Here is a 16,286-nt window from a genome sequence, read left to right on the forward strand (position 1 = left end):
TACGCGGTCTCCACCAGCTTGCCCTTGCACGTACCTTTGGAACGGACCAGTGCTTTGCACTTGTGGCCACCAAGGCACAGGGAACCATGCGAGCCTGCATAGAGGCTATGGGGCGGTTCCGTGCGACGCACTTCCAGCTCAAAATCTTGCCAGATGCCACATCTATAACTTTCACCTTATGGGTTTCTTGGCACTGAGGCAGTGTTTTTCAGCATGCTCGAGTTTTCTTGTCTGCGGGAGTAGTCTGCAACACAAAGGTGCATCATCTGGTACTCAATTTTTGTGCACACCGGTCTTTATTCAGATGTAAAGAGAGCCGGCGACCGAGAAGTCGACCCGTCGGCTTCCCGGTCCCAGTAGACGAAACCCGGGAGACTTCAAAAGAAAACAAATCTGATCAAGTTTGAATGTATGCAACCCAAATATGTCCCCAATCATACTTACAGAGTTCGTCGTCAACGGAGCCACTCACCCGTTTGTGCGTCTCACCAACACAAAAAGACTAAAATAACTAGGAGTCTGTGCGTAAACAAAGGTCAAAAGTGGCAGACGCCGTTCACCAACATGGCTGAATGAAGTTTATCAGCAGGGAAAAGAATTTTCATGGAACTGCCCATAAGGTTCCATATATTTGGGGTTTATTTTTCTTAAAATTTAACGTATTTTGTTGTTGGTCAGAAAATTGAAATGTGACAGGTCTCAAGTTGAAGGCATAAGAACACTGGTATGGGATCTCCCCACCTACAGGGTACATAGCAAGACCCAAATGCCACATGCGTTTGCAGTGGCCGAGTGAGTGCCACACCTGGCTGCCACGCAGAGGTCCCAGGTTCGAATCCTAAGACTGAATGCAGCCTTTTATTAACTCGTTAAATCCCTGGTTCTAGAAAATTCGAGAATGTCATCATTTGTTCCAGGAAAGAGTCTTCTAGGGCCGAATGCTCTAGTTGGACTCAGACTGCACTCGATCCAGCTGCGACGCCACCTTCAACGTCAGCGACGCCCATACCTCTGGTTTTGTTATGGGCACAAGTTTGCCCTATTCACGCTTAGTTTTCTTCAGTTTATCTTCACCTCGTCACCTGTTACAGGTGATAATATAGTTGGAAAAAATCCCAGTACCGTCCGAGAAAGAAACGGGATGAGGGGGCGTGATTCCCCAAGAAAGCAACAGCCTCGTGGACAGTTACGTAGGGGCCGTGTCTCGTGCCGACAAAAAATAAAGCTCTCGATATAAATTCCTTCCTGAGAAGCTCTGCCTTTTCTCGTTCGAGGGCTTTCCAGTTCCCCCCATTTTGAAAAAAAAAAAAAAAAAAAACTGACTCGGGGAGTTATTTTTTGAGGTTGACCAATACATTGCCGCGTGCACAGCTGGGAGAGAATGCTTCTCCATACTTCTAAAAGAGTCGCATTTACTCTCACCCCGGGTGCAATAGATAAGTAAGCCAACACGACCTTGCCGAGTCAGTTTCCCGAGTGTTCGATGCTCGAAGATTTTAGGTGGAATGTTCGAGGTACCCAGTCTAGTAGATAAAGAGCCCAGCATGGCCTTGCTGACTCATTCTTGTGCTAGCCAGCCCAGCTGTCACGCCAACATCTGGACGCTCACCGCTACTTTCTCTTTGCTAGTTCTTTCGTCTCTTGCGCAAGTTTGCCGATTAAACCTTTATTTTCAGTTCTACCCTCATCCATCTGTTTCCGTCCACGACAATGTATCGAATACACGGAACCCCACTTTCGGCTGAGGGCACGTAGTCCTCAAAAGGCACCCAAGATGCCAGATTGCATCGAGACTCCGAGGCCCGAGCGGCACAGCCACCGAAGAAGAGAGAAGGGGCGAGCTCTTTTTTCGAACCTGTTTTTATTTGTATTTATAACAGCGCTGCAGCCTGCCTGACCCAGACGGCCCGTGGGTGCCGGGGGAGGGGCCCGTCGTCCCGTCCCCCGGCCTCTCTAATCTCTCGCTATGTAAATGGTTTCTCCTTGTATATATATATTTATATATATATAAACGTGTGTCCCCCGCCGTGGGGAGCCGGAGGCAGTCCCTCTGTCCGCACTGCTCGTGGGCTGTTGTCAGCGGCATCACGTCTGGTGGGGGGCCCAGCCCTGCCAGGGCTGCAAGGAAGGTGCACGTCGGCCACTTGGACAACGCTTTTCTTACGAGACATTTCGCGCTAATACGAAAACACTCGACTCCAAAAGAAAACTTTTTTTTGAAGTGCCTCGACACGACAGCTATGTCACAAAACAAACTCCCTTCCCTCACAAACGTTTTTTAGCGCGATACTTAAGGCGAGACGCATTAGAAGAGCATTTCCAAAACCAACTTCGGTTTCAAGAGGGCGATTTTTCGTTATCAATGCCTCGAAACAGAAGTTAGTTTCGGAATCGCACGTAACTATAAAATTTGTCTCGCAGCATACATATTGCACTAAAAAAATTTTGTTTTCTGCAAAATATTTTTTGTGCTGTCTGTCGTGTTCCACTACATCATATTTTTCATTCAATTTAGATATAATTCTTGCGTCTGCTGTAATTTTGTGTGCCCAGCACTGATGTAAGCCAATCTTGTTCCTATCAACAACTTTAGGGCAAACATGTTCACTCAACCTTTTTATAATATCCCCTCAAAGTACCGCAAAAAAGTATGTCTACATATTCGGCAAGTAATAGAAAGTACCACAAACCATTCTTTTAATTTTAGCAACATATTAAAAGTTATCGTATGTTGAAATTCTTTTGGCAATAATCAAAAATGGGTCATTATAGCTATTGACAATTAAAATATATACCATAGAATACCATGCATCCACCCATTCCACATTAAGAGTCCATTACCAAATTTGTAACACCTGAGAAAATATGCACAGTACATTAATATGTAAAACTGATGACTGGACAAACGCCCATCCCCCATTTTTTTTTTTTTTTTGCGATTATCCCCAAAGTTTGAGTGGGTGCTTGCACGGTATTTGATGGTAACATGTATTTTTTTTTTAAGTTGTTAGTATTGTCACACTAAAAATAAACATTTTTTTTTTCTATTTAGCCAGAACATTTTGAGTAACAGTTACTACAGTGGGATGTGAAGATGAGGATCTAACATTTTTTATTTTTGTACCCTTCCGAAAGCAACTGTCCCAGCAAGTCCATATCCTCACCCTTCCGAAAGCAACTGAGCAACTGTCCCAGCAAGTCCATATCCTCTGAACGCAGGTTAACCGGTGCCAAAAACAACAACTCGTCCGAGTCATCGCAACTTCCCGATTGTACACACCCCTTTTAACGCCCTCAGCACAGCCACCAGGCACCGCCATATAAAAAATAATAATTAAAAAAAAAAAAAAAAAAAAAAAAAAAAAAAAGGACATGGCCAACACCTACTCACTAATGTTTTTGAGCAGAGTTTTCATATTTCGAGGACAGCGGTGTAGTGCATTTGCCATAATCGCAGAAAAACATATTTGATGCATGCCATTAATAATTGTTACACACACGAAACGTGCAATATCTCTAGATTTCAGAAAAATGCCTTCGCCTGAGAAGTTATAGAGAAAAGAAGCGACGAAAAGCCAGGATCGAAGTAGGAGGACATGAACGTTCGACGGGTTCTTTCGCACTTTAGAAAAAGTTTCATCGCTTTTTGAGGGGTCACGCGCTTCTACGCGTTCCAGACAATAAAAAAGCATAGATGTTTGGGTTGTCAGTGGCTCTTTATATTAAACAATGCTGTCAAGGAATTAAGAACAATTAATCCTGAACAGATTTGCCAGGTCAAGACAAAGTACTTTTTGCCAATTTCTTTGTACTAGAAATTCCATAATGCCCAGTCGAATTTCAAAATATCAGTTGCACCCACATGCCCCCCCAAAAAAAAAACTTATTTAAATTTTTTTGAAGAAGCTTTTACAAAACTGGGCAATTCCTGTCCCGACAAAATAACGAGGATAAGAAAAAAAACCTCCTAAATCCAACCTTTAGTTCTTGAGATATACCATGGTGCCAGCAGAGGTATCCCAGAGAAAATCCACCCAGTAAAAATATTGTTGAACTTTTCACTGTAATCAGTTTGAAAGAACATCTAACTTTTCAAGCTCTTGGGCTCTATCTTTGAACTGGGGGGTCGGAACAGTCAGCGGCATGCCTAGTTTCTGCAAGGAAGTTTCTAAAGCAACTTGCAAATAAGATCACGTAACAGAGCTGATCATTCCCAAACTTCAGCAGCACAGCTTTGTAAACAGGGTGGCCACTACGCGGGTGAATACAGTGGGGAGGACAGGCGGGACAGAGGAAAATTGGCGACTCCCTCGCCGGGGGGAGGAGGCGGAGACAGATGTCTTTAGTATTTTTTTGCCCTAACCCCCGAAAATCTGCCTGGCGATCATCTTCCCGGTGACTGTCATAAAAACGCATTGGCTTGAAAGGAAAAATCGGCTTTTCGTTATCGTCTTTAGGCTAAGTGGCGTGAAGGGTACAGCTGTTATCATCCAACCATCCATTCATGGTGCCCGGAACAAGTCTTCAACCGGCATAACGTCTCGCATTGTCCGTGCATCAAAGAATGTCCCGAAGTGGCAAAAAATTACGTCGTAAGTGGGCGCGTCATAATCCTGGCGGTCGGTCGCAGGAGACTCCAAATAACGGATGAGGAAATGCACATGTCGGCGTCACTGCAGAGTCCCAGTTAGTGGCCGCACAACTTTTTACGCGGACTGCCGAGCCAGATGGCAAACTCTAGTTGCCCTTTGGCTCGGCAGTTCGCGTTCGCCTCCGTGGCCGTGCCAGGATTGAGGCGGGTCAGTAAGGTGTCGTCGGGCAGATATCGAGAAGTCAAACAGTCGACAGACACCGAGCGGACACGAGAGGGGACGCCGCGGTGATGGCAACCGTCCATTGGTACTTCAGGACTACCCCCGACTGCAACGTCCCGGAAGAGCACCCACCAGCTTTGCGGCCACGTGGGGGTGGTGCTGTGGCTGGTGGTGCTGCGGTTGTTGCGGGTGGTGCGGCTGGACGCGCCCCGGGTGGTGGTGGTGGTGGTGGTGGGCCATGGGGTCTGCCATCAGCTTGTGGGGGGACCAGGGGGCCTCCTGATGGGGCGCCTCCGCGGCCACCCGGGCCGCCGGGGGGAACAGCTGGGCGCCGCCCCCCAGCAGGTGGTTGGCCACCGTGGGGAAGCCATTCAGGAACGGGGGACACCCGCCCAGGCCCGAACCCAGCTGCTGCTGTTGCTGCTGCTGCGCCGGGCAGGAAACACGCTTGTCACAAACACTGTCCGAGCAGAGTCGAATACCGGACCGCGACGTCGTCATCCAATGAATGACTCAATGACTCTCCCAGACACCGACGAGAAACGCCAGGCTTGGCACTCTCCATTGCATCGTCTAGGGCAGGAGTCGACAAATTTTTTAACTCGAGAAACCCCCTTCTGGTCTCGGCATTGAGGCGGTAAAGCAGTACAGACTTTATAAGCAGAAATGAACATTACTAGTAATGTTTGGCACATAGTTGTGCATCAACGGGTGGCTTAGACCTGCTACAATAGTGTTAAAACTGAAGAATCTCTTTACCGAATGGGCAAAAATAGTCCGAGAAATTAGAAACCTCAGAGAATAAAATTGTAATACAGTCGAATCTCGTTAATTCAAACTTGAGGGAGACCAAAAGTTTGTTTGAATAAAGCAAAGTTTGAATTACCGGGAGCTTCCTCTCATAGAGGTGCATAGGATGCGACCTGCATGTTAGTTTGAATTATCCGCAAGTTTGAATTAACGAGATTCGACTATTTTTAAATACAAATCTTTTACGTCTAAGGTGAACTGAGCGAGGCTTCTTTAAGAAACCAATCCTGGAAATATCTATGAAAAGTAAGTTTTACTACTTGAATATAGCTCGAGGTTTTCCTTATCAGCGGTGTCTTTTAAAATCGCAGGTTAAACCACAACCAAAGAAGGCTGACCTAGAATAGCGAGTGTAATCACAGAGAGCATCGAGCCAACCAAGATACCCCAAAACGTCGGCCGTTTCTCCTAGCATGCCAGTGTAAAGCGGTGAAGCTTGCCGCCCTTGCGCCAGTGCAAGGAGGTGAAGCTCAATGCCAGAGCGCCTGTGCGAAGCAGTCGAGCTTGACGAGAGAAATCAAAGAATTCTGGATGTTATTCATATCCTCGAACATTCTGAAATTTCAATAGTACTTCGAACAGTAAAAGTGTGCTGCAAGTCAAATAGAAAACACTATTTGCAGATTCCTCAGTCTGAATATTCGCGCCCCTCCAAAATTCTAAAAAAATATTTGCTTTACGGCCATCCTGGTCAATTTGAATAAAATTTCCGACAAACTTGGAGACTCGTAGAATGTGTTGCAAATGAGCTGGGCACAAGCAGCAAGCGTGCAACGTCGTGCGGCAGCCCGAAGTCACGCAACAATGTGACGCCACGGTGTCGCCTCAAGGTGTCATGTGGCACCACCACACGCGAGTAATGGTCACACGAGTAATGCTCGAATGTAATGTACCACTTTTCTCATGAAACCTGGCCCTATAACACGTGCACTTGTCCTTGCCCACTCCTTGTTTATCCACTATGTTTGCGCATATGAGTTTACTTAGTACCATGAACCAACAATACTCTGTTTTCCAATAACTTGGCGAACTGGGGAGGCTAGGGCCCCACGACCCATTAAGAGCATCGGAGTAAAGCATGTGACCCGATATCACAGGAGCATTTGTGTCACTACGCGAAATGCAAGGTGCGGGGCCCGGAGGAATCGGCTGTCGTCTGCTAGCCAAGAGTCGTCTGCTCCAAAATTAACCACCTTCGGATGAAAGTCCACCGCGGCAACATATCCGTCCGCTAGAATAGCCAGCACTTGGGGAACAGTTCAACCGACAACCATACGCTCAATTTAGCCACGAAGCTGTGATGGATGCTAATGCCAGGGCACAGTGCACTGTTTTGAGCATAAACAGCCGATTGCACGACTGCTTTCACTTCCAAGAAACAGCCACGGCGCTACAAGACAAAACAAAATCTAGCGGTTACAGATGTGGTATCGCTGTTTTGGTTTAAATATAAGAAACTCATAAATTTGTGATTATTAAATCTTTATTTTTTATATTTCCTTATACATGGAATCGCGCGAGTTCAATTGCCGTTACAGAGAAAGAAGCTTACACCTACTTTTTTGTCATGGGGGGGCTTTGTTGCTGCGGCGGTAATGAGGCCCCGGTGGCCTCGACCATGGAGTGTTATCATGCACCTCGCTCCGGCGCCCTTATTGGGTCACGGGAGCAGCAGCCTCCACAGTTCGCCAAGTAATCGTGAAATGAAGTATAGGTCAACAACGAGTCTTGCTATACACGTGCCGCGTTAAAACTCTCTCGCTAATCACACTGGCTACGTCGCCGTTCAAACTTCTGGAAGGATCTACCATGTGCCTCTAAGCAGCGGCTCCACAGTATTTGCACTGCACCGCTCGATGCAACACCTTGCACCAATGTGCAAATGTTGAGTTTCACAGCTTGGCACTGGCGTGCTTGGAGAAGCTTGGTTGGCTCGATAAGGTTGGTGTGAAATACACCAATTTCGTAGTCACAGAGAAGAAACATTGCACAAAAGAGGGATGTTTTCTCGGTTTTCTTGCTCCGCCCAACTGACAAGCAAAGTTGTGGGGATCCATGGTCCCCATCTGAAAACCTCTTTAGTGTAATATGCTCCCCGTCCCACACAACATTTACAGTCTAAGCTCATTATAACAGACATTGAATTTGACCAAGATTTCAGTCTGTTATAACAGGAGTATGTTGCATGCAGATATGCAGTTTGAGTCAATGGTATGTAGAGGAAAACCAACCTAACTTCACAAATCGGTATGTTATATCCAAATGTCTGTTGTAACCAGGTCTGTTGTAATGAGCTTAGACTGTACTCCCCAGCAGTACCGGTGACGGCGAGCATTTCCTGTTCCACGCTCGGACAATTTGGAAGGGAACACCAGCCCCGGCTTTCAGTCACAGTTACAGCGACTCTATACTCCGTGTCACTAGTTGCATGCAGTACAGGCAAAGGCAATGCCAGGCGAGGGAAGAAAGCACAAGCACTAGGAAGGCTGGACGGTTGGAGAGAAACCTCCTCTCCTCTCCAACGTTTGTAGTGCTCTCTCTTTCTCCGCTCGCACATCTCTCCCATACAGCCTTCCTACTGCTCGCCTTTTCTCCCTTCGCCTGGCATTGCCTTCACCTGCATTGCACGCAACTAGTGACTGGAGTATAGGTCAAAGTTGGCATTTTTAAACGAGATGTTACGCAGCTAATGTGAACACGCAATCTTGGGACTTTCCAGTTCCTGTTGCAGGGCAAAAGCGACGCCGTCAAAAGCACTGCCACAGTGAAACGTGCAGAGCTCGGTGCTGAGAAGTCTGCCAAGGCACTCACGTGGTAGGAGTGTTCGAGGGCGTTCTCCGAGGGCCCTTCTGCGAAGCGGTTGTGTAGCAGCTGGGGCAGACCGTCCCCCTGGGCCCCCGCTGCATGCTGGTACTGCACCCACGCTGCCATCGAGCTCAGCTCCGACGACACAGCGCTCCCAGCACCTGCACCACGCACCCCGCCTCAGGACAGGCGGCAACAGAGTCCACACTGTCGCGCGTCGTTTCTTGTTTCGTACCACAAGGGATTGGAATCTCTATCGTCCTCGCTATTTCCTGTATCACGTTCAAAGGATTTATTTTTCAACCCTTTATGTAGCTTTCTCCCTCTATAAAACTCTCTTCCTATTTACCTGTGGGCCACAGGGAAATCATAAAATAAATGACAACCCTCCTGCAGTGAAAATGAAAAGACTGTGCCACCCATCAGCTTAAGAAACGAACAATCCTATTCCTATACTCAAACATTTCCTACGTCTCCCACAGAGCTACTTAATATAAGCAAAATTTACAGTATATACTGGCAGTTGCGAGGCAGAATGCAGTGCAGAGTTTCATCTGTGTACATGAATTGTGAAATAAATTATAGTTGTTTTTATCGGGAAAACACTGACATTGTTTAGGAAAGCTGTCGTTAGAAAAATGACGTCATACCCAAGCTTTTCTTCACTAGACACGCAGCAGGACGCCTGGAGAATGACATTGCGAAAACAAAATTCCCAAGAAGTAACTGATTTTATGCTAACATTCTGCTGAAAAATCAAATAAATTTTCCGACTTTTATGTCATCCACACATTGTAACATCTTTTATAAAAGAAATCCACAAAGTTAAAAAAGCAATGACACGGTTGTATTGCCCATTAAATTCCAGTTAGGAAGAACAGTGCATGAGCTTTTCCTTTTGTCCCGTTACCAAACAATACTTTTCCTAAAGTCAAATTTATTCCAAAGAGTGGAACATAGAAAAACGTGTTCAAAGTGCTCAAACCTCTACACTTTCTTTAGCATCGGTGAATCGAAAATAATTCGTAAGAAATACCTATGCAGTGTAAACAAATTTAAGTTTCTGGGAATACTCTCTAGATGTTGCTGGGTGTAAATATAGCATTTTTCGAAAAATACTTTTTTTGCAGAACATTTTTTTTTTCTGTGTAGTGTCCCTCTTCGAATGCGCATGTTTTGCAGCCTGAGTTTTGCACAACCAAATCTGTTTCTCTTGGCGAGAACAAAGAGGAATGACAACCAGCACGTTGCAACACAGTCACGTGCAAGCCACATGCGTGTAGCACGCTACAGTCTTGCACTGCTGCACGAGCCCGTCATGCGCCTCGTTTGCGCGCACTCTTGTGCAAAGGGGACGTGAAAAGAAGCCCCCGCTCGTTAAGTCAGCCTCGACAACGCCACACATATGACAATGTCGTGGCAAGGGGGAGGGGGCCACTCACTGTTGGGGTAGGACCAGATGCCCGTGGCAGCATTGGGCGGTGGGTACGAGGGGGCCCCCAGGGGCACGTTCTTCTTCTGGGCCCGCTCCGTGCCGATGGGGCGGGGCAGCTTGCGGTCGTCCCCCGGGTGGGACGACCCCACCGTGGGAGAGAGGCCCCCCTGCTGAGGGGACAACGACGAGGGGGACCCGTCGTCTGCAACCACAGAGAGTGCGCACAGTCAACCTTGACAGGTCCACATCCCCCTTGAGTGCACTTTGGTGGCCCTGACAAGGCGGGACGTTGGGCGAGACACCAGCGGTTCCGTTAAGTCCAGACCGCTGGCTATGCTTCAAAAAAGATGAGGAAGCGACAAACCTTCGATCGAAAGGTTGGTAGTACCCATACTCCGTTTCAACGTTACGATGGACCACAGCGAACACTACGAGCCATAAACGTAGGAATGTGATAGGTTCATACGACACAAGTCGTGCGATACCTTCAATGCTATGAATCTAACGCGTGACTATGCACCCCGTGCGTTTCCCCAAAGGTCAGTGGACTGGCTCAGACGGCTCCGAGCGTTGTTGGCGATTCGCCATAAGTTGAAATGAAGTATACCGTAATAGACTGAAAAACTTTAAACTAACCAAGTTTGAATAAAAACAAAAAACCCTACATTTCAGGACCAGCTCAGTTTCTTGTTCACGAGCGACTATGGGTTGGGCGAACCTTCCTTGGTTAGAGTTTAAATTTTTCAGTCAGTCTATTTATGTCCTAACCAGACAGATCTCTGTCGAACATGTTTACATTCAAATCCTTATACCGTAATATCCCGAGTCATTGCCCACCCCACTTTTGGGGGCGAACATCCCTACAAGGAGTTTGTGATCATTCATCCTACCCGAATGAAGCGACCACTGACCTTACAGTTGGAGGACACCCGTGACAAAGTAAAACAAGGGAGGAAAAGACACTTCCCCTTGTTTACGCATTTCCTCCCCCATTTCCACGTAATGTCCAGAGCAATGACTCTGGACATTACAGTAGTCTTTTTTTCCAGTGAGAGTTAGTTAATTTATACTTTACTCGTCGAAATTTCGGGATAATTCCAGCTAACCACCACAGACCATGCTGCGTGGTAGTCCACGTATAAAACGCCCCATTAAGTCACTCAGGGATCAGCCGCACCACCGGTAATTATGACTGCATACCGCCGTATGCAACTACGCCGGCCGCAGCACCTACACTTGGCAACAACCTTTCTTGGCAATCCAGTGGAGGGTACAGGCACGCATTCTCTCTCCCATTTTGAGAGCTGAAGAAAGCTCTGCATGGGCTCTCCTCCTCTCCACTGCATTGCCAAGAAAAGTTGTCGCCGAGTATGGTGCTAGTAGGTGCTAGCCGTCGGTAGACTCCCGCTCGGCCGCAACCATCCATCCAACGCTTGCAGCTTCGCGCTGCACCTTTTAGTGCTTCAATCAGCTGAACTTAAAGTGCACTCCCTTGTTTTCCGGTTGGCATTCCAGTCCGAGCTGTATTTTGAAAAGTCTCGGGTTACATCCTGCACTATAGTTGCTAACCGATTTTTCAGATATCCTATTTTTTTTAACACGTCCGATTATTCGAACGTTTTTGCCAAACCGTCACTCACCCCATAGAGTTAATGCATAACATTGACCGAAAGTTTGGATACCATGAAGCTTCTTGCTCGATATTTCGGACATAATTTGCACGATTTCCGCAGTTTACAGCCACAAAACAGTCACCGCGAGCTTAGTCACTGCCATTTCGGTTGTTTTGATTTTTCCCTGTAGCATCGATACCACGTCCTACGAAATAAACAAGCCGAGTTGAGGCAGTCGGCTTTTCCGATTCCGCTATAGCCAACATGGCCGCCGTCTGCCCATTCTTGTGGCTCTTCCAGTTCTTGTGGTACATGTTTTCCGAGTGTGACCGCGAGAAAGGCGGCCGTCCGCTGTTCTTGTGGTCTTTGAGCGCGAAGGTTTTTTGCGGATAGGCTTAGTATTGAGGCGAGCTCGGCAGACTAAATATTGTCTACAAATAGTGCCAAATGACGTCAACTCTAACATCGCTGCTTGTGCCAACGAAGGTGCCGACAAAATGCAGCACTGTGATCAGACAGATCAACAAATAAGTGAGAAGTGAATAATATAAAGCAAAAGTAGCACGAGAACTGAAAATGAACATCAAGCAAGTGGAAAGTGACCAATACACAGAGGAATATGCGTGAAAATTTGATATTTAGGCTGAAATTGATTTTTCGGACCGCTCGATTATTCGGACAATTGCAAGGTGCCCTCCGAGTCCGCAAGATTGGTCTGCGAATGTACACGGACATTTTGCCATGTCAGCATCGGTTTGAAAAAGCAGATGTCGACGGCTTCTAAACGTGCTTCTACGCAATTGGCTACCCCGAGCACTCATACTAGAACAGCACACTTCACGCCTAGGAGCTTGGGCCAGCTCACCGTTGCCACATTCGCTGCCCCGTCGACCGAAAGCTTCCTGGGATCAGTTCACAGCATCAACAAATCACAACAGTTTCTTCCAGGAAAGGGAGAAAGTCATGGTACAGCACAGGTAAGGACATCCACATTGCAGGTATTGGAGGCAATAAGCAGAAAGTAATAGCCAGTCTACCTGGCTGATAAAAAGGTGGCAGTTCCGAGCGTTCCCAGTTCTGCCCAGCACAGAAAGCGGCCCTTCTCTTTGACTTCCCTTATTAAAGAGCGTTCAAATCGAGCACACCCTTGGAATTCAAACTGACGGGGTCTTACCGTATTCCGCGTGAGCATTGAACATGACTAGAGAACAGCGGAGGGAACCGAGTTCTGGCATCGATCGGTTAGACAGAAGGGCAACGTCCGTCGTCCATAAAGAGGGGAGGAAATGCGCCTGCCTGTCGCCTTCCGCCGTGCTTTCGCTGTGCATGCACGCTCGAAATTCACGAGAAGCACCATCGAACACAGGAAGCCTGTGCCGAAAACAACGGAAGGACCGCCCTGCTGACTTTACCCCATTAGTGACCGTGGCTGCACAAGATTTAGCTTCGCACACAAAGCACCTATGCAAACATCCGAAAACGAGATACACGGGGGCAGAAGGGAGCTGCTCACCCGTGAGCCGGATGCCCAGGGGAGTGCGGTCTCCCTTGGGCAGCTGCCCGACGGGGGCCACCAGGCCGGAGTACTGCTGCTGCAGGTGGGACATCATCTGGAGGGGGAAGACGGCTGGGTGGCCCTGGTGCGCACCCAGGCTCTGCTGCTGCTGCTGCAGGAAGTCCTGGGGCGCAAAAGGAGGCGCCCGCAGGGCCTGGTGGGAGCCCAGGTGGTGCGGGGGAGGGGCCATCATCACCGGGGGCGCCGCCGACCGGCTCGAGAAGTCCGGCGCATTGGGGTTCAGCGTGCTCTGGATGGCCGAGGGTGCCGCCTGCGGGGGGCCCCCCATCTCGGGGGGCCCCAGCCCATAGTGGGGCGAGGGGGCAAACACCATCCGAGACGAGGGAGACACCGCCGCGTGCTGGGACCCCTCGTAGTACTCCTGCTGCTGTTGCTGATGCTGCTGCTGCTGGGGAGGGGAAGCGGGGGCTCCGATGGGGGGCGTGCAGGGGGCGCTGCGGGGACCGCTCCCGATGGGGCCGTAGTTGGGGGGCGTCACGTGCAGGTTGCCCCGGTAGCCGGGAGCCTTGGCCGCGTCCACCACGGGCTGGTCGGGCCCCGGTGCCTGGGGCCCTCCGGGGGGGCCGCAGACCCCCGAGGCCGCCACCGAGGCAAAGTTGGGCTTGGAGGCCTCCCGCTGGCCCCACACGCTGGGCTGGGTCTCCTTGCTGAACACGTTGTTGAAGGGCGAGAATGTCTGGGCCAGCCCGAGGGGCGTCCCCGAGGGGGCCCCCGGGGAGGCCCCTCCTTGGGCTGGGGCCGGGGCCGACAGGGTGGGAGACGGGCTGCCCCCTGAGCTCGGGGACGAGCTCTGACGGGGGTCCGCCGAGGCTGCCCTGCCCTCGGCCCGCTTGGCGGGGGAAATCACTGCCTGGGTGTACGAGGCCGCCGCCGCCGCCGCCGTCCCGTTCACGGCTGCGCTAGTCACCTGGGTGGTGGCGGTGGTGGGGGCGGTTGCGGAGGACGCCGGGGTGGCGCCGGGGAGGGGCTTGGCCGGGGCTGCGGAACCCCAGCCTGAGGTGCCCAGGGCGAAGGGGGGCCCTCCAGAGGAGCTGGTCTGGGCGCCCCCGGACAGGGTGGGGATGCCCGGCCTGGGTGCCGGCCGCGTCTGCCCAAAGGGGGGCAGGGACGGCGCCGGAGCCGCCGCCTTGGCGCTCGCTACTTTGGCCGAGCTTGCCTGTCGACCGGGCTTGCCGCCGCCGCCGGACACGAGCACCGAGGAGGCCTGCAAGGAGAAGAGGGCCGGTGTCGGAGGAAGGCACTCACCCGCCCGGATATGGGGACGCCGATTTTTATAAAAGTTGCGCCACGTATTAGATCCGCCCTCTCGAGCATGTCCATGAACTATCTCTCCAAAATATTAGTTTTCTGAAAAGTAATTTTAAACTCAATACGCACGTACCACCGGCACTGGTTGCTGCTCTACTGCCAGAATGGAGCAAGAGCAGCGCGTGATGTAGCCTATTATCCGAGATGTGCCAAGGATGGTGCTCAGTTGGCACACTTCTTTATTCTGTTAGCTACAGCTACGCGACAGGGCGAGAGGAAAAGAGAAAACAGGGCGAGAGAAGCGTTCCGGAAAAGGCTTGTTCGTGCATCTCGCCTGAAAATGAATTCATCCATCAAACGGTAGCGTGCCGATAGCACAGCGACAGAAAAGTTGAGATAAGAAGACAGTTGGAGTGCTGCTCTATTTAAAATGTTTGAATAAAGATACTTCAAATGGAAAGCAGAAACATCAGTCAGCGTCGAGGAAAAAGGCTTATTCGTGCACCTTGCCTGAAAACAAAATGATTTATCGAGATCTACTGAACGAGCGTGCCGATAGCTTGACAGAAAAATTATGATGAAAAGACAGACCGCTGTCCTTTTAAAAATGCTTAGCCCAGCCACAGCAAAGATACTTAAGGGGGGATACGGCCCCGAAATTCCATTTTTTTTCGAAAAAAATGCATTTTTAAAAAAATATTATATTTGGGTTCACTATATTCTGAAGCATAGTTTCAGAAAGCTTCATTTATAAATACGCAGTATTTATTTCGCAAAAAATTATTTTCGGCAAGCTCGCGGCTGCGCGCGGCGACCCGTTGAGCGAGCAGAACAGCGAAGTTCGGCATTTTCAAATTAGGCCTACTCCGCGCTCGTTCGACGCAGCCGAGGTATCTTACCCTCGTTGGAAGCGCCGTTTCTTCTAGTTTCTGCCCGTAGAAGCTTGCTACATTGGAGGCTATCTGTGGCCCGGGAGAACCCCGTACAAACAAGCCGAAAAAACGTGGGAACTGTGATACCAGCAATCCCATTGGTTGCGACCCGAAACGGGGCTCATGATTGGCCGCCTTCGGTGACGTAGCTCCTTGTTCGCCTGATACGCGCGCTTTCGGCTGCTTCTTTCGCTTCTGATCGTATCGCTACTTCGCCGCTGTTTAGATTCGTTTTCCCTTTTTGTTCCCGGTAGCTTTGTTCCCGGTAGTTTTTCTGCCGAGGAATGCCTGCCTCCAAGGTTAGCACTCGCAGTAGCTTTGGCCGGCGTTCTCGATGGCGAAAACCGAGGGGTCGATCAGCGGCACTCCACGCAAAGGACGGGGACCCGTCTCCGCCGGCACCATCGTCGCCGTCTCCGCCGCCGCCGTCACCATCACCATCTTCAAGCTCAAGTGCGGCTTTGCAGACATCGGAGCCTACAGCTTCATCTCCGAATGCTCATCGGCTTCCTGTCTCCTCCGAATCGGATGTGCTGACCACGTTCGAGAAGAAGCTCAGCCTGCTCGATTTCGACGCGGGGACTACGGACGACCCGGAGCCGACAGACGCTCCCGTTGAAAAGCCGCTGGACGGCTATCGGCTCCTCAGTGTGTCGGCCGTGCAAACTCTTGTTGCGGCTTTGCTCTGCCCCAAGTGCCACGGAGAACTGCTGAGCTTGCGAGAAGAAGGAATTGGCGTCAACCTTCAGTTCGTTGTTAGCTGCTCGACTTGCGGAGACATCGTCACGACACCGCATTCACCGTCAATTGGCAAGTCTCGACAGAACGAACTCGCGGTGCGTCTCGGCGTCGTTGGAAGAGACTGTGGCATCAGTTTTACGAAGCTCACGAATCTTTTCGGGGGCCTCAACGCTCCACCCCCGATGCACGTCAAGTCGTACCAGAAGATCGCGGCGAGTGACGCAATGAGGGACGCTGCGCAAGCCGTGAGGGACGCGCAACCGACCGGGAACCCGACCGCCGGCAGCGATCGTTTAGATGTCTGCATCAGCT

At 49.9% G+C, this 16,286-nt stretch overlaps 1 protein-coding gene across 1 annotated transcript in view; it reads right to left on the bottom strand.

Annotated features, from left to right (window-relative positions):
- Window positions 1-1,842: 1,842 nt before the first annotated feature.
- The window catches only part of LOC8031167 (ankyrin repeat and KH domain-containing protein 1), an 88,930-nt gene continuing 74,486 nt past the window's right edge, over window positions 1,843-16,286 (bottom strand). The window contains 5 exon segments of the mRNA XM_042292621.1: window positions 1,843-2,118; window positions 4,947-5,240; window positions 8,436-8,590; window positions 9,872-10,066; window positions 12,991-14,257. Coding sequence (XP_042148555.1) covers window positions 2,086-2,118; window positions 4,947-5,240; window positions 8,436-8,590; window positions 9,872-10,066; window positions 12,991-14,257 — 1,944 coding nt within the window. The 3' untranslated portion in view covers window positions 1,843-2,085.

The sequence above is a fragment of the Ixodes scapularis genome, unplaced genomic scaffold, assembly GCF_016920785.2.
Source record: "Ixodes scapularis isolate PalLabHiFi unplaced genomic scaffold, ASM1692078v2 PGA_scaffold3__209_contigs__length_174095766, whole genome shotgun sequence".
In the NCBI taxonomy this organism is placed as follows: domain Eukaryota; kingdom Metazoa; phylum Arthropoda; class Arachnida; order Ixodida; family Ixodidae; genus Ixodes; species Ixodes scapularis.